Source organism: Scophthalmus maximus, chromosome 17 (genome assembly GCF_022379125.1).
Source record: "Scophthalmus maximus strain ysfricsl-2021 chromosome 17, ASM2237912v1, whole genome shotgun sequence".
Lineage (NCBI taxonomy): Eukaryota > Metazoa > Chordata > Actinopteri > Pleuronectiformes > Scophthalmidae > Scophthalmus > Scophthalmus maximus.
This window is the reverse complement of record NC_061531.1, coordinates 4,072,396-4,089,634: the sequence shown is the minus strand read 5'-3', so window position 1 is coordinate 4,089,634 and position 17,239 is coordinate 4,072,396. Positions and strand designations below refer to the sequence as shown.

The 17,239-nt window shown below is 44.1% G+C and overlaps 1 protein-coding gene across 1 annotated transcript in view; it reads right to left on the bottom strand.

Annotated features, from left to right (window-relative positions):
• Window positions 1-17,239, bottom strand: part of cpt1a2b (carnitine palmitoyltransferase 1A2b) — a 40,929-nt gene that overhangs the window by 7,068 nt on the left and 16,622 nt on the right. Inside the window, exons 12-18 of the mRNA XM_035614266.2 lie at window positions 16,871-16,976; window positions 15,332-15,448; window positions 4,453-4,617; window positions 3,070-3,198; window positions 2,211-2,366; window positions 1,182-1,295; window positions 1,000-1,092 (exon numbers count right to left, since the gene is read on the bottom strand). Of these exons, the coding sequence (XP_035470159.2) occupies window positions 1,000-1,092; window positions 1,182-1,295; window positions 2,211-2,366; window positions 3,070-3,198; window positions 4,453-4,617; window positions 15,332-15,448; window positions 16,871-16,976 (880 nt within the window). The remainder of the gene's footprint in view (window positions 1-999; window positions 1,093-1,181; window positions 1,296-2,210; window positions 2,367-3,069; window positions 3,199-4,452; window positions 4,618-15,331; window positions 15,449-16,870; window positions 16,977-17,239) is intronic.

Here is a 17,239-nt window from a genome sequence, read left to right as displayed (position 1 = left end):
CACCTGAATGGCGCACACAAACTGCTCTCAGTCAACAGCAGCTGATTTATAAACCTGGCTCTCGAACACCGGATGCCACAGTGTGAGAGTGAGCGTGAGCGTTAACGGGGAAGTGAAAACAGACAGCGAAGCACTAAACACAGTTCCTGCTGTCCTGTCATATGCTCTGTGGTTGAAGAATATGAGCGGAACACTTTCTTGTGCACACAGACACTGCTGGGAATCCCTGTAAGCAGTCCACTGAGAACTCATCACCACAGCTGCTGTGGAGTGATTCAATGAGATTCTTGTCTCCACTCATCCCAAACTTAATGTCCCAACTGAAGTGGACATTAATCATTTCCACTGGAAACCTTGTGGGACTTAATTATGACTTCCCTTTGCTGTTGTACCTCAGAAAATTTCCCGACAGTGGGACTATTAAAGGATCATCTCATTTGATTTCATCTTCAGGGTCTGTGAAAATGATGGGAAGTCGCAGGTTGAGTGCGTCTCACTTAATCTGCAGCTTCACAGCATGTAGGAAGACATCAGAGGAAACAATCCAGACAGTGAGAGGTTGAGCGAGAGGGGAGACACTGTCTACAAAATAACGCATTCAGATATTTGGTGTAGGGTCAACATCTCTCCCCCGGCAGGGATGAAAGTAGGAGTTGCACGGCTTTATTACAAATGTGCAGTTCATGGAAAGTAACGGTACATTTACTTTTCCACTTATTATTCCAAAACTGCTAAATAGCATCAGTTAGTGATGTTTAAAGCATCTTTGCTCTGCCAATTTTAACGAGTAAAAACAGCCTTTTTTACACAGACTTTCCCTTTAAGATTCTAATGTGTGTACAGTGTGTGTGTGTGTGTGTCTGTGTAAAAGAGCAGTTTTCTGTCACTGTTTTCTGTCAAACATTCACTTGAATGCCTCAGTGTGATGTCATTCCAGTTGTGTTAGGACAATCAATACCTTCTCTGAACGCTGACGACATTAACAGAGCTTTTACTTACAGTCTCACTGAAGGAATATTTGGACGACACGTGGAAGTTGATCATATCCTCGCCCACGATGATGTATGACACCCCATAACCATCATCAGCAACCTAACGTGGCCAAAGAGATCATATGAGATTATTCCAAAGCCTCACAGACCACTCACTGTGTCCGTTTACACTGTGTGCCTGTTACTCACAGGTCCGAACCCTCCGCCCAGTGATACGAAGTCTGGGTGATTCTTCAGGTCGAACAGCTCCATCTGCTGAACTGGGGTCTGACTGGTGGAGAGACGCCACGGTTCCGACAAAACCTGGAATGTGAGCAGGGGCGAGATGAATAGAAAGAGATGAAGCACAACGACCTTCACAGACATCTGTTGAAACTTTTTAAACAAAGAAAGAGATAAAAACATCACATTACACCGTTTTTCACCTGTTAGTGCATTTTCACCTTTCGTCTCCACTGATGGTGTAAAATATATGACTGATATCCGACGATTCATCAGAACCCTCAGAATGCTAACCCCCCCCCCCCCCCATCCTCCATCCAACACCACAGGATGACAGACCTGCACTAAGTGCACCAACACTTTATATGACCCTGATCTGTGGAGTACAGCATTTCACTCCCATGTATGCGGTAACGTGTATTATGGAAGTGACAAATAAATCAATCTGATCTGCTATACAGTATGCAGCCAACAACAAAACATAGAGAGAAGCATTAAAAACTTCATAAGAGCAGTATTGTTGTTGCAGTCAGTTATGGTCAGTTAGTCCAGATTGAAATATCGTAACTACTAGATGGATTGTCACGTCATAAGCAAATACACGGCCCAATGAGAATGACCTGTCATACCATTGACCCTCTGACCTTTGATCTAGTACCACCATCAGATCTAAAGGTTAATTCATCCCTTACTTTAGTTGATATAAAAATACCTGTACATTTAATGACATTACTATTATCAGCTTCAGGTGTAATTTGTGTTTTGTGCTAATTAACAATTGTTAGCAAGTTAACATGCAAAACTCAAACGGTAAACATTGTTAAAATTATACCTCAAGGTCAAAACTGTAAGCAGGTAAACTCAGAATATGTTTGTTGTTACTGTTAATCCACACTTATGGTGTATTGACTGTGTTGTCACTTACACAATCTGTAAAGTATTGTCAATTGGAAATTCAGGGAAGATTAAAAGGACACAGAGCGAACACAAGCTCACCTCTTTCAGGAACGGTGACTCCACCCCCAAATACTTGGACACCACGTACAGGCAGAAGAGGTGTCTGTCTATTCCAGCTCCAGTCATCGCCATTCGATAGAGGTTCTGGTGCCTCTCTGAAGCCAGTCGGAAGAGATGCCTGCACTGTTCTTTTGCCTGTCGAACCGAATCAACCATCACACTTTCACTCTGTCACCTATACATCATCAACAAACTTTAAAGGTGACATATTATGCTCATATTTGGTTCCATACTTTTAATGTGGGTTACCACTTGAAAAGATTGACATGCTCTAATATTGAGAAAAGGCATCAGTGTTCTCAAACTGCTCATTCCTGCAGCTCCTCTTTTCAAACCCTGTCTAAAACTCCTGGATTTCTTTTAGCCCCCTCCTCCCGATAAACCCCAGTCTGCTCTGATTGGCCAGCTGCCCCAGTCTGTTGTGATTGGTCAACCGCTTTCAAAAACGTGTCGGAAATGTCACACTGCTTCACCAGAGAAGTGGAGAGTCTCAGATTGCAGGTGGGGTTACCCCAAAAGAGTCCAACTGTGACATCACAGTGGGAGAGAAATCTGAACCAGTCAGGCTGTAGGGTTTAGCTAGCTCACATAGAAACAACAGGGTGGTCTTTTTCCACAGTTACACTGAAAAAGTGATTTTTGCATAATATGTGACCTTTAAAATGAGTAGAAATAAAGCACAAAATAGAACATTAAGAAGTCTGAGCCAATATTACCCTGTAATTTTTATCGTAACAATATTGTAATTTTGGATGCACATTGGGGTCAGCATGTGTTTCAAACTTTTTGAGGTTTTACTTTAAATACTTGAGAGCAGAATGAAGGAATGTGTCAGTACCTCTCCAGCCTCCAGAGCTTTGACAAAAGCAGAGCTTTCGTTGGAGCAGGATCGCACAGTCTCCGTCCTGCCCTCCCTGAACAGACGGGTCATCGACGCCTCATAGGTCAAACAGAAACTAGCGCGATCCTGGAGGAAGAGTTGGAGCAGGGGAGGGGAGGGGTTTGATAGGAAGACAGCAAAATATGAACATTTGTTAAATTTGAAGAATTATCAGCAAAAAATTACTTAGGTCTTTCGTGTGTCAGAGTTATAGGACTAAGAAAGAGATAAGACTTGGTCTCAGCTCCCAAAAGCTTCCCACATGCATGTTTAAATATTCTGCAGCATGAAAGCATTGGATACAGTCAATGACAGGGTTCCTACACATTTTCCATTTCATAAATTCCAAACTTCTTCCAGACTCAAATTTCCTTCTTCTCTGTAGATTCAGACCATATTTGACATCCGAGTACAATCAGCTAGAATCAAATATTATTATGTAAATAAATCATTTTAAAATCCAACTGTTTATAAAATTACATTCTGACTGTAAGTCACGGTTTCTCCAGAAGGTTGATTGTGGTGTACATGTGCAGATTGATATTGACATTTTGATACTTCCAATTCCGACGCTACCTGTTGTAGGACTGATCTTCATATTAAAAGATTGGGATATTGAAACTCAGTAATTTTGGGTAAATGTGTATGTTGATAGAAACTACTTATCCTTCCGCCTGTCATAGTCATATGTGATAAGGCTCTGTAGATACAGTGGTGGCAGGAACAGAGAGTGTGTCGCTATGGCAACATTTATCACTGACCGTGGGAAAATGATTCACTAGACTAGAGAAATTGAGACGGATCGTTAGTATTCTACAATCTTTGGATAAAGGTCTGTTTAGACTTCAGTCTACAAACACAAAAAAAACCAATATCCAGACCTGGTGTTACTAAAAAACAAATTCCATACTGCGTAGGAACCCTGCAATGATCATCTGACATGACAATGTTCACTGCAATCAGCAGTTAAGGATCACAACTAAGACTTTGCTTTAAGATAAAACCTTTTTTGACCGATGAGTTAAAGGTTAGGACAAGTTTTTAAAACTATTTCGTTTAAATATTCAACTTCTTCGAATGCCAAGATTTACTAGCATGTCAGAGCATCATTTCCTGAGACTGCATATTTTATTTTAGATCATGTTCATGCTATCACTCCATTGGCATGTTACACTTTTTTTGTGCTAAGGCCATGGCTGAGTGAGAGTGCACATTCGGCATCAGAATTAACCATATACACACCAGATCCACAGGGAACAATATTTGAAGTTGATGCTGGACAACAATGAATTTTCACCTTTTCATGTTCGTTCTGTCTGTGTGTGTGTCTGTGTGTGTTACCCTGTAGTATGCCAGCTGTAAGCTGATCTGTATGAATGCGTCTGGGCTGACGCGGAGCTTCTTGATCCGTCCTTTGCCGAACTGGCTGAAGGGGAACACGTGGCAGTCCACGTCGTCTGCCAGAGCCTGAGCCACAGTCAGGGATCTTTGCACCTGAGCCTCGACCTGACGGAGAGAAGGACACAAATTTTAGTACTTGCTTACCATCATCATATCAGCACCTTCATTATGAGCATTTTAGCCTTTAGCTCAAAGCACCACTGTGGCAAGTGAACCCTCAATGGCTGACTTATTATTGTACAAAAAGATATCAAATATCAATCAAATTTAAGCAAAAAGTGAAAAAGAAAACGTTGATATCCATTCACAATAGCCAGCTTTTATAACAGCATACACAAGATAGTTTTGACATGGTGGGTTGTTTGGAGGATTGAAAGGGGATGCTGTGATCAAAATGATAGTGGCGCTAGGAAACAGTAAAATAAAAAGGAAATGCAGTTTCAGAGAGCACTCACTCCCCCACAGCTCTTAATGATCGGTCAAGTTTACAGTGCACACACTCGAAAAAGAGCTGTTGGAACAGAGTCAGAGCTCAGGAGGAGTTCAGTGCAGAGGAGAGAGCCTGTTGGTTACTTGTACAAACCTCTCCGACATCACTGTCCCCGTCGGCTTTCGGTCGGAGTGCATGAGCATTTAACTGTGGTTAACTTTTCCACCTAACATATAACAAATTATATATAACTAATTATAACAAATAGATAAATACACACGATACATTACCAAGACCAAAAATAGACACACGACATTACATCTGCCACTCATCAACAGTGATCCTTCTTTAGGGCAGTAGGCCAAAACTCTCCAATAAACTCTACTTGAACTTTACCTGGTTTTTGTTTAAGCAAAATCAAGCACCACTCAGGACAATATACAGCATTTATCACATTGCTCAAATCAGTCTTTCACACCACTGAATATACTGTAGCTCTCTTCTGAAACGTCTCCTCAGTGAAAGTTTTTCGTTTGTATAGAGACAAATGGATAAAGAACAAGTTGGAGTTCACAGAACATGTGGTGACTGTAATGACAGAAAAATGCTGCCATGACTAATACTATATACGGTTACAGACATATTTAGAAACGAATGGGAAGAGTGGTCATTAAATATGAATGAGAAAAAGAAAAAAAGACTTTGTTTTGACATGATTATGTGAATGTTTCTCTTATTTCTCTTTCATTTTGAAATGTAGAGTAATTCACTTGGCAGTGATTTTAAGACAAGCCAGCAGCTCAGTCAGACTGTTAACCTAATGTTAATGTCAGGATGCATTTAGAAAAATTATGAAAATGCCATCATGCATTTGGGAAACTGGTATAATATTTAACACGATCATCTTCTTACATGTCTGTGTTGGCATGCTAACATTTGCTAATTGGGAATGTGACTGTAAACCAAAGTATCGGAAAAGTCCTCAGGATTCCTTCCCTGAGGAGCATAAGTGTCTGTACAGTGTCCCAGTAATCAGCAAACAACTGGAAGATACGTCCGTCTGCATCAGAATCCTGAAACTGCAACTGGATCCATGCTGCTCTTCATGAATCAACGCGCAGTGTGTGATTTGTCTTTGCGACAGGCACTTGGATACAGGGTGCGATGACGAAGGACTTGATGCACCAACTGGTGGCACAAATACGGTTGATCTCAAGTGTCACGTACAAGTGATAAAAGAGAGAATTAAATGTACTGCTGGTCCGTAACCGCTCATGTAATGTCAAATTACTACGCATGCCATTTTAGTGTATACCTTTCATACAGGTTAATGCTACTGAAGTGGTTCAGACAGGACTGTCAAACTGATGAATAATATTTTGAAACTGAAATCACAGAGCCTGTGTAAAAGGCAGGACAGACGCAAAAGCAGTAGTTGTTACACAACACGCCTATAATTCAGGAACACTGTCATGCTCTATATGCAATGCAGAGGCATGTCTGATCAAAACTGAAAGTGTTCCTGAAGAAACATTTTCCATTGGCCGGATGTTTTTCAGAAGGTCTGAGTAGGAAACCAAACATGGTCTCAAAAAGTCTGTCAACTCAGAGAAAGAGAGAGGGAAACTCCCCACTCTCCCGAGTAGGCCACACGACTATTTTCATGGGAAACCACCGAGTTAATGTTCTCACACACACAAACACACGCGCACGCACACACACGTCCAAGTGTATCAGTTTTAGATTCAATATTTAGATATACCTCTCTTTCTGCCTTCTATCTATTACCATACAGTGGTTTCTTTCTTTTTATTTATTTCCACCTGCCTCACTTCAGTTCTTTAACCAGTATGCTTTCACAGACTGATTTTTCCCTGCCCTCTTTCCCTCTTCGTTGAGTGAATGCAAGTTTTGCTTTATCTGAAAATCCATTTCTAAAAAAAGAAAAGGAAAATCTGTCCCTACATGTCAAAACAATTTAGCCCATGGACGAGCAGGCTCAGTTGCTTTCCCTCAGCAGCGCCCACTTTCATGTTTTCACAGAGAGGCAACACATCCCATTTGTCTCTACACCCCACACACAAACACACTGACTAATACTATGTACGGTTAGAGACATATTTAGAAACGAATGAGAAGAGTGGTCATTAAATATGAAGGGAGAAAAAGAAAAAAAGACTTTGTTTTGACATGATTATGTGAATGTTTCTCTTTTTTCTCTTTCATTTTGAAACGTAGATTAATTCACTTGGCAGTGATTTTAAGATAAGCCAGCAGCTCAGTCAAACTGTTAACCTAATGTTAACGTCAGGATGCATTTAGTAAAATGATGTAAATGCCATCATGCATTTGGGAAACTGTTATAATGTTTAACTTGATCACCTTCTTACATTTCTGTGTTGGCATGCTAACATTTGCTAATTGGGAATGTGACTGTAAACCAAAGTATCAGAAAAGTCCCCAGGATTCCTTCCCTGAGGAGCATAAGTGTCTGTACAGTGTCCCAGTAATCAGCAAACAACTGGAAGATACGTCCGTCTGGATTAGAATCCTGAGACTGCAACTGGATCCATGCTGCTCTTCATGAATCAACGCGCAGTGTGTGATTTGTCTTTGCGACAGGCACATGGCACAGCGGTGCTGCACTTGGATACAGGGTGGGATGAGGAAGGACTTGATGCACCAACTGGTCGCACAAATACGGTTGTTCTCAAGTGTCACGTACAAGTGATAAAAGAGAGAATTAAATGTACTGCTGGTCCGTAACCGCTCATGTAATGTCAAATTACTACGCACACCATTTTAGTGTATACCTTTCATACAGGTTAATGCTACTGAAGTGGTTCAGACAGGACTGTCAAACCGATGATGAATAATATTTTGAAACTGAAATCACAGAGCCTGTGTAAAAGGCAGGACAGACGCAAAAGCAGTTTTTCAGAAGGTCTGAGTAGGAAACCAAACAGGATCTCAAACAGTATTCAACTCAGAGAAAGTGAGAAGGAAACTCCCCATTCTCCCCTCAGTAGGCCACACAACTCTTTTTATGGGCAACCACCGAGTTAATGTTCACACACGCACGCACGCGCGCTCACGCTCACATACACACACGCTCACACACACACACGCACACACACGCACGCACACACGCACACACACACACAAACACACGCGCGCACATGTCCAAGTGTAGCAGTTTTAGATTCAATATTTACATATACCTCTCTGTCTGCCTTCTATCTATTACCGTACAGTGGTTTCTTTCTAGGATCGACCGATACCGATTTTTTAGGGCCGATGCCGATACCGATTTTTTTTTCATCTGCCTTAGCCGATGACCGATAAGGACTGCCGATTTTCTTGAGCAGATTCTTGGAGCCGATACTACTTTTGCTCCCTCAATTTAATAGTTAAATAGAATTAAATTCAGCGGGTTGTCTCGTCTGATCTGAGGTCTTAGTCAAAGTGGGGTTATGGCCAAGGCCGTGGCTCGAGCATCTCAGGGGTTCCCACCAGACCGGGACTCGTCCGCCCGTGAACGGTATCCCCTGCGCAAAGCCTGCGGCGCGGTCAGCGCGGAGACTCAAAAAGTCCACCGGCAGCCGCGCCCGACTCTGTGTGGGGCCCGACGGGGGGTGCCGCCAGTCCCAAGCTGCTGAAGCAGAGAGGGGAAAGGCGGGGAAGAGAAGGAGGGTACGGGGAGAAGAGCCAGCTGACGAGCAGAGAGAGCGCGAGGACGTGGAGGATGCGTAAAACAGCAACCACGAGCCTCGCACCCGTCCGTCGGCCCCCCCGAGATTAAAAAGTCAATTTCCACAAGGCAAAGGTTTTGGAGAAAAAGGAGAAAGACACAAACCCACCGGGCGCTCCGTCCACCGCGACCCATGACTAAGCTGGCCAGAGCCAGCGAGAAGTCGTCGGAGGAGCGGCGGCAGAGCAGGGGGGAGACATTGAATCCCCCTCCCGCTCTCCGGAGGAGAAGGGAGAGTTGGTACCCGGCGGGCGTGCAGCGCGGCAGCCTAGGGTAGAGGCACCACGATGACGCTGGGGAAATGGTTCCAGAGAGAGCGGGGCTGGGCCCGATAGGCGACCGGATCTGCCCTCCCAAAAAAAACTATCGCCGCATCAGCTGATGCTGATACACGTAAAAAACGCAAATATCGGCCGGGCGATATATCGGTCGAACACTAATTCTTTCTTTTTATTTATTTCCACCTGCCTCACTTCAGTTCTTTAACCAGTATGCTTTCACAGACTGATTTTTCCCTGCCCTCTTTCCCTCTTCGTTGAGTGAATGCAAGTTTTGCTTTATCTGAAAATCCATTTCTAAAAAAAGAAAAGGAAAATCTGTCCCTACATGTCAAAACAATTTAGCCCATGGACGAGCAGGCTCAGTTGCTTTCCCTCGGCAGCGCCCACTTTCATGTTTTCACAGAGAGGCAACACATCCCATTTGTCTCTACACCCCACACACAAACACACTGACTAATACTATGTACGGTTAGAGACATATTTAGAAACGAATGAGAAGAGTGGTCATTAAATATGAATGGAGAAAAAGAAAAAAAGACTTTGTTTTGACATGATTATGTGAATGTTTCTCTTTTTTCTCTTTCATTTTGAAACGTAGATTAATTCACTTGGCAGTGATTTTAAGATAAGCCAGCAGCTCAGTCAAACTGTTAACCTAATGTTAACGTCAGGATGCATTTAGTAAAATGATGTAAATGCCATCATGCATTTGGGAAACTGTTATAATGTTTAACTTGATCACCTTCTTACATTTCTGTGTTGGCATGCTAACATTTGCTAATTGGGAATGTGACTGTAAACCAAAGTATCAGAAAAGTCCCCAGGATTCCTTCCCTGAGGAGCATAAGTGTCTGTACAGTGTCCCAGTAATCAGCAAACAACTGGAAGATACGTCCGTCTGGATTAGAATCCTGAGACTGCAACTGGATCCATGCTGCTCTTCATGAATCAACGCGCAGTGTGTGATTTGTCTTTGCGACAGGCACATGGCACAGCGGTGCTGCACTTGGATACAGGGTGGGATGAGGAAGGACTTGATGCACCAACTGGTCGCACAAATACGGTTGTTCTCAAGTGTCACGTACAAGTGATAAAAGAGAGAATTAAATGTACTGCTGGTCCGTAACCGCTCATGTAATGTCAAATTACTACGCACACCATTTTAGTGTATACCTTTCATACAGGTTAATGCTACTGAAGTGGTTCAGACAGGACTGTCAAACCGATGATGAATAATATTTTGAAACTGAAATCACAGAGCCTGTGTAAAAGGCAGGACAGACGCAAAAGCAGTTTTTCAGAAGGTCTGAGTAGGAAACCAAACAGGATCTCAAACAGTATTCAACTCAGAGAAAGTGAGAAGGAAACTCCCCATTCTCCCCTCAGTAGGCCACACAACTCTTTTTATGGGCAACCACCGAGTTAATGTTCACACACGCACGCACGCGCGCTCACGCTCACATACACACACGCTCACACACACACACGCACACACACGCACGCACGCACACACGCACACACACACACAAACACACGCGCGCACATGTCCAAGTGTAGCAGTTTTAGATTCAATATTTACATATACCTCTCTGTCTGCCTTCTATCTATTACCGTACAGTGGTTTCTTTCTAGGATCGACCGATACCGATTTTTTAGGGCCGATGCCGATACCGATTTTTTTTTCATCTGCCTTAGCCGATGACCGATAAGGACTGCCGATTTTCTTGAGCAGATTCTTGGAGCCGATACTACTTTTGCTCCCTCAATTTAATAGTTAAATAGAATTAAATTCAGCGGGTTGTCTCGTCTGATCTGAGGTCTTAGTCAAAGTGGGGTTATGGCCAAGGCCGTGGCTCGAGCATCTCAGGGGTTCCCACCAGACCGGGACTCGTCCGCCCGTGAACGGTATCCCCTGCGCAAAGCCTGCGGCGCGGTCAGCGCGGAGACTCAAAAAGTCCACCGGCAGCCGCGCCCGACTCTGTGTGGGGCCCGACGGGGGGTGCCGCCAGTCCCAAGCTGCTGAAGCAGAGAGGGGAAAGGCGGGGAAGAGAAGGAGGGTACGGGGAGAAGAGCCAGCTGACGAGCAGAGAGAGCGCGAGGACGTGGAGGATGCGTAAAACAGCAACCACGAGCCTCGCACCCGTCCGTCGGCCCCCCCGAGATTAAAAAGTCAATTTCCACAAGGCAAAGGTTTTGGAGAAAAAGGAGAAAGACACAAACCCACCGGGCGCTCCGTCCACCGCGACCCATGACTAAGCTGGCCAGAGCCAGCGAGAAGTCGTCGGAGGAGCGGCGGCAGAGCAGGGGGGAGACATTGAATCCCCCTCCCGCTCTCCGGAGGAGAAGGGAGAGTTGGTACCCGGCGGGCGTGCAGCGCGGCAGCCTAGGGTAGAGGCACCACGATGACGCTGGGGAAATGGTTCCAGAGAGAGCGGGGCTGGGCCCGATAGGCGACCGGATCTGCCCTCCCAAAAAAAACTATCGCCGCATCAGCTGATGCTGATACACGTAAAAAACGCAAATATCGGCCGGGCGATATATCGGTCGAACACTAATTCTTTCTTTTTATTTATTTCCACCTGCCTCACTTCAGTTCTTTAACCAGTATGCTTTCACAGACTGATTTTTCCCTGCCCTCTTTCCCTCTTCGTTGAGTGAATGCAAGTTTTGCTTTATCTGAAAATCCATTTCTAAAAAAAGAAAAGGAAAATCTGTCCCTACATGTCAAAACAATTTAGCCCATGGACGAGCAGGCTCAGTTGCTTTCCCTCGGCAGCGCCCACTTTCATGTTTTCACAGAGAGGCAACACATCCCATTTGTCTCTACACCCCACACACAAACACACTGACTAATACTATGTACGGTTAGAGACATATTTAGAAACGAATGAGAAGAGTGGTCATTAAATATGAATGGAGAAAAAGAAAAAAAGACTTTGTTTTGACATGATTATGTGAATGTTTCTCTTTTTTCTCTTTCATTTTGAAACGTAGATTAATTCACTTGGCAGTGATTTTAAGATAAGCCAGCAGCTCAGTCAAACTGTTAACCTAATGTTAACGTCAGGATGCATTTAGTAAAATGATGTAAATGCCATCATGCATTTGGGAAACTGTTATAATGTTTAACTTGATCACCTTCTTACATTTCTGTGTTGGCATGCTAACATTTGCTAATTGGGAATGTGACTGTAAACCAAAGTATCAGAAAAGTCCCCAGGATTCCTTCCCTGAGGAGCATAAGTGTCTGTACAGTGTCCCAGTAATCAGCAAACAACTGGAAGATACGTCCGTCTGGATTAGAATCCTGAGACTGCAACTGGATCCATGCTGCTCTTCATGAATCAACGCGCAGTGTGTGATTTGTCTTTGCGACAGGCACATGGCACAGCGGTGCTGCACTTGGATACAGGGTGGGATGAGGAAGGACTTGATGCACCAACTGGTCGCACAAATACGGTTGTTCTCAAGTGTCACGTACAAGTGATAAAAGAGAGAATTAAATGTACTGCTGGTCCGTAACCGCTCATGTAATGTCAAATTACTACGCACACCATTTTAGTGTATACCTTTCATACAGGTTAATGCTACTGAAGTGGTTCAGACAGGACTGTCAAACCGATGATGAATAATATTTTGAAACTGAAATCACAGAGCCTGTGTAAAAGGCAGGACAGACGCAAAAGCAGTTTTTCAGAAGGTCTGAGTAGGAAACCAAACAGGATCTCAAACAGTATTCAACTCAGAGAAAGTGAGAAGGAAACTCCCCATTCTCCCCTCAGTAGGCCACACAACTCTTTTTATGGGCAACCACCGAGTTAATGTTCACACACGCACGCACGCGCGCTCACGCTCACATACACACACGCTCACACACACACACGCACACACACGCACGCACACACGCACACACACACACAAACACACGCGCGCACATGTCCAAGTGTAGCAGTTTTAGATTCAATATTTACATATACCTCTCTGTCTGCCTTCTATCTATTACCGTACAGTGGTTTCTTTCTAGGATCGACCGATACCGATTTTTTAGGGCCGATGCCGATACCGATTTTTTTTTCATCTGCCTTAGCCGATGACCGATAAGGACTGCCGATTTTCTTGAGCAGATTCTTGGAGCCGATACTACTTTTGCTCCCTCAATTTAATAGTTAAATAGAATTAAATTCAGCGGGTTGTCTCGTCTGATCTGAGGTCTTAGTCAAAGTGGGGTTATGGCCAAGGCCGTGGCTCGAGCATCTCAGGGGTTCCCACCAGACCGGGACTCGTCCGCCCGTGAACGGTATCCCCTGCGCAAAGCCTGCGGCGCGGTCAGCGCGGAGACTCAAAAAGTCCACCGGCAGCCGCGCCCGACTCTGTGTGGGGCCCGACGGGGGGTGCCGCCAGTCCCAAGCTGCTGAAGCAGAGAGGGGAAAGGCGGGGAAGAGAAGGAGGGTACGGGGAGAAGAGCCAGCTGACGAGCAGAGAGAGCGCGAGGACGTGGAGGATGCGTAAAACAGCAACCACGAGCCTCGCACCCGTCCGTCGGCGGCGGCCCCCCCGAGATTAAAAAGTCAATTTCCACAAGGCAAAGGTTTTGGAGAAAAAGGAGAAAGACACAAACCCACCGGGCGCTCCGTCCACCGCGACCCATGACTAAGCTGGCCAGAGCCAGCGAGAAGTCGTCGGAGGAGCGGCGGCAGAGCAGGGGGGAGACATTGAATCCCCCTCCCGCTCTCCGGAGGAGAAGGGAGAGTTGGTACCCGGCGGGCGTGCAGCGCGGCAGCCTAGGGTAGAGGCACCACGATGACGCTGGGGAAATGGTTCCAGAGAGAGCGGGGCTGGGCCCGATAGGCGACCGGATCTGCCCTCCCAAAAAAAACTATCGCCGCATCAGCTGATGCTGATACACGTAAAAAACGCAAATATCGGCCGGGCGATATATCGGTCGAACACTAATTCTTTCTTTTTATTTATTTCCACCTGCCTCACTTCAGTTCTTTAACCAGTATGCTTTCACAGACTGATTTTTCCCTGCCCTCTTTCCCTCTTCGTTGAGTGAATGCAAGTTTTGCTTTATCTGAAAATCCATTTCTAAAAAAAGAAAAGGAAAATCTGTCCCTACATGTCAAAACAATTTAGCCCATGGACGAGCAGGCTCAGTTGCTTTCCCTCGGCAGCGCCCACTTTCATGTTTTCACAGAGGGGCAACACATTTCACTGCTCTGGAGCGTCTGCACTGTGTCCACAATGTAGACTGTGTGCTGCTGCATCCCATTTGTCTGTGCACAGAATAGAAAGATGACGATTTGGATTGTATAGTGTAACATTTCAATTATTGTGTGTACCCTTATGTACATACTGTCCATAAGGCTAACGGTATTCTAAACACCTTTAAAATCAACAGTTCAAAAAGAAAACGACACAAACTACTTTGAGAAACTTATGGAAAAGGCACTTTGCAGTAAGGGTTAAGTCAGCGTGAGGACGTCGATAAGGAATAGAAAATATTTGGCTCTCAGGATCAGGAAGTCGGAAGAACAAAGACATTTTGGCCTGGTTTTAATTTGGGCTTGTGCAGTGAACTCAATGCTGCAGAGCAAGCATATGATATGCATTGAGCGTTTGACTGAGCAATGTCTTTATGCTAGTTTATGATGAAGTACATTTTGAATTGCAGTGGACTGCAAAGGTTGTAAAGAAATCTGGAAAAAAAGGTAAGAAAATATTTATCCAGTCTCCTTAAGAACATGATTCTTCTCAATTTGTTCCTATTCAACATCGTTTTTCTTTTAAATAGTTATTATTCTGAATTCACCATAAACTGGCTAAAAACATTATAAGATGTTTTGGTCTTATTCTGATCAAACCTGATTTATGGATGCTTGCCCTCTCAGTGCAGTATGGTTAGCCACACCTCTGCTGTGAAGCCAAAGGAGGAAGGCTGAATAGAGTTGCAAATCCGTCAATTGTTTATTCTTTCCTTTGATAGCTGCTACTTGTTTTCATTTTCTGGATCTGCCAATTATTGTTCCCAAAACATTCCTCCGAGTATAACAGTCAAACTTGAATTTGTGCTCGTTCCAACTGAAATGAAAGAATCCACCTTCCCTGTGAAAGGTAATGACTGAGCCGTCGCCCATATGTGTTCCTCCACCAAGTCTGCACCAGAGCATAAATGTAATAATAATGACCTGTTGTACTAAATCCTACTTTATCAACTGACCTTAAAGTAAAGGTACATAAGGGACTTGTACCTGCTAATATGGTCCAGTAAAAGAGTGAAAACATTCATGCATGTTTATAACATACCACACGACCACAATCATACACATTCATACACATTTCCCTGGGTGCGTGTACCTCTGAGGGGATGTCCCAGAGAAGCCTCTGAGGGTGGGGCAGTGAGCGGTCCACCTCACCTTTACAATGCCCGTTCTCATTGTAGCCAAGCTGGAAGGCATCTGTGGCCAGGGTGTACTGAAGAGGGGAAGAAACATGCTCATATTTACATCCAAATACACACCGATACACAGCAACACACTACAAATACACGCCAAGGCTACGTCCACACATATTCATTTTACAACAGCATTTAAAAACAATAATGATGAGTGTTTTAGCTCCGTATCAGAAATAATCTGTCCATGCTAGCACACCTGAACACACTCATCTCCATTCATGTCCACGCTCAGGAAGCAAACTGTTAACTCTACAGTTGGTGGTTTAGGTGGAAAAAAAACACAATCAAGGAATAGCAGGGATTTGTTTGTTTGGACCGACACCGAGGTGGAACAGTGACTAACGTTAAGTGTTAGAAACTCTTCGTGGCGTTCAATGCTGGGGGTTGATTCGTGCCTGACAAACCCAGTCAGGAAGAGAATGTGGGCGACTACGTTATTGTTTCCAAAACTCTGTTTCTGTCTGTCTAAACTAAAAAGCAACTGCAGAGTTTACCAACCAAAACAGGACCAGCAGCATTTTTTTCTAAAAGTCAAAAACTTAAAAGCATGCCCCCGAGGTGCTTGGAAAATTAACCCCGCAAATTAACATGTGACCTTTCCCTCTTGACTGTCACCCACGGCAGCAGCAACGGACAGCCGGCCGCACACGTACACAAAGGCTTCTTGAAAAGGGTGAATGCGTCATCAAATCCTCTGCCTTTGTTCCATTGCTCAGTAAACCACTTCCTGTGCCCTTCACATCACCATCAGATGATGATGTACCATCTCCTCAATTTTTTCAAATGACAAACTTTGCAAACATCCCATTATACAGCTACATTTATAACTGAATCATTCCTTAGTCATGCTGCTATAGGTCTAGAATACTGGTTGAACTCCCATCATGCACTGAGCATCTCAACGGTTACACAACGGTTCCCTGTCTCTCTCGCCCATTTCTCCCCTCTCACCCCAACCAGTCGAGGCAGATGTTCCGCCCACAACTGAGTCCGGTTCTGTTATTCATTTCTTCCTATAAAAGGGTTTGTTTTTTTCCTGCAGTCACCAAGTGCTGCTCATAGTGGGAACTGTTGTGTTTCTCTGTAATATTGTGAGGATTTGACATCACTATGTAAAGTGCCTTGAGATAATGTCTGTTGTTATTTGGTGCTATACAAGTCAAATTTTATTGAATAACTTCAGTGAACGGTTTCCTGAAGAGTTTATGGTCTCAATCTCGTTTAAATTATTCTTCAATACTGCATGATGTAATTTTTGTAAAGATAAGGCATGGTATGCAGTGGGGTGTTGACAGCTAGTGCCGCCCAATGGGTACAGGTCATGTTTCTTCTCACAGGAGTGAGAGACTATGTTGGAGATATTGCAGTGGCAGAGATTTAGATTTGATAAGACGAACACTAGCCCATGAAAACAAACAGACACACACAGACAAACACACCTCCCAAAGGTGAGCCACAGTGGGTGCGTCAGCCCAGGAGTGCTCTGCATTCAGTCCACTCTTCCCATTCTTGTAGATCACAATAGAGAATGATTTATCAAACCACCTGGGACACAGGAAGAGAAACACAGCACAGCAACGGGAGGGATTAGATGGGAGAGAATGCATTGTTGGCAATGTATTTAGAAAAAAATATTCAATTATTATTATATCATATGAAACATTTGACATAAAACCACTGATATAAATCTCAAGGTGGTGGTACTTCTATATAAATATTATTTTTGTTTTCCTAGTTTCCCTGGCCTCTGTGGAGTTGAAAAGTGAAAGAGTGTTGAACCTCTGTCCATGCGTCATCTCAGGTGGGTG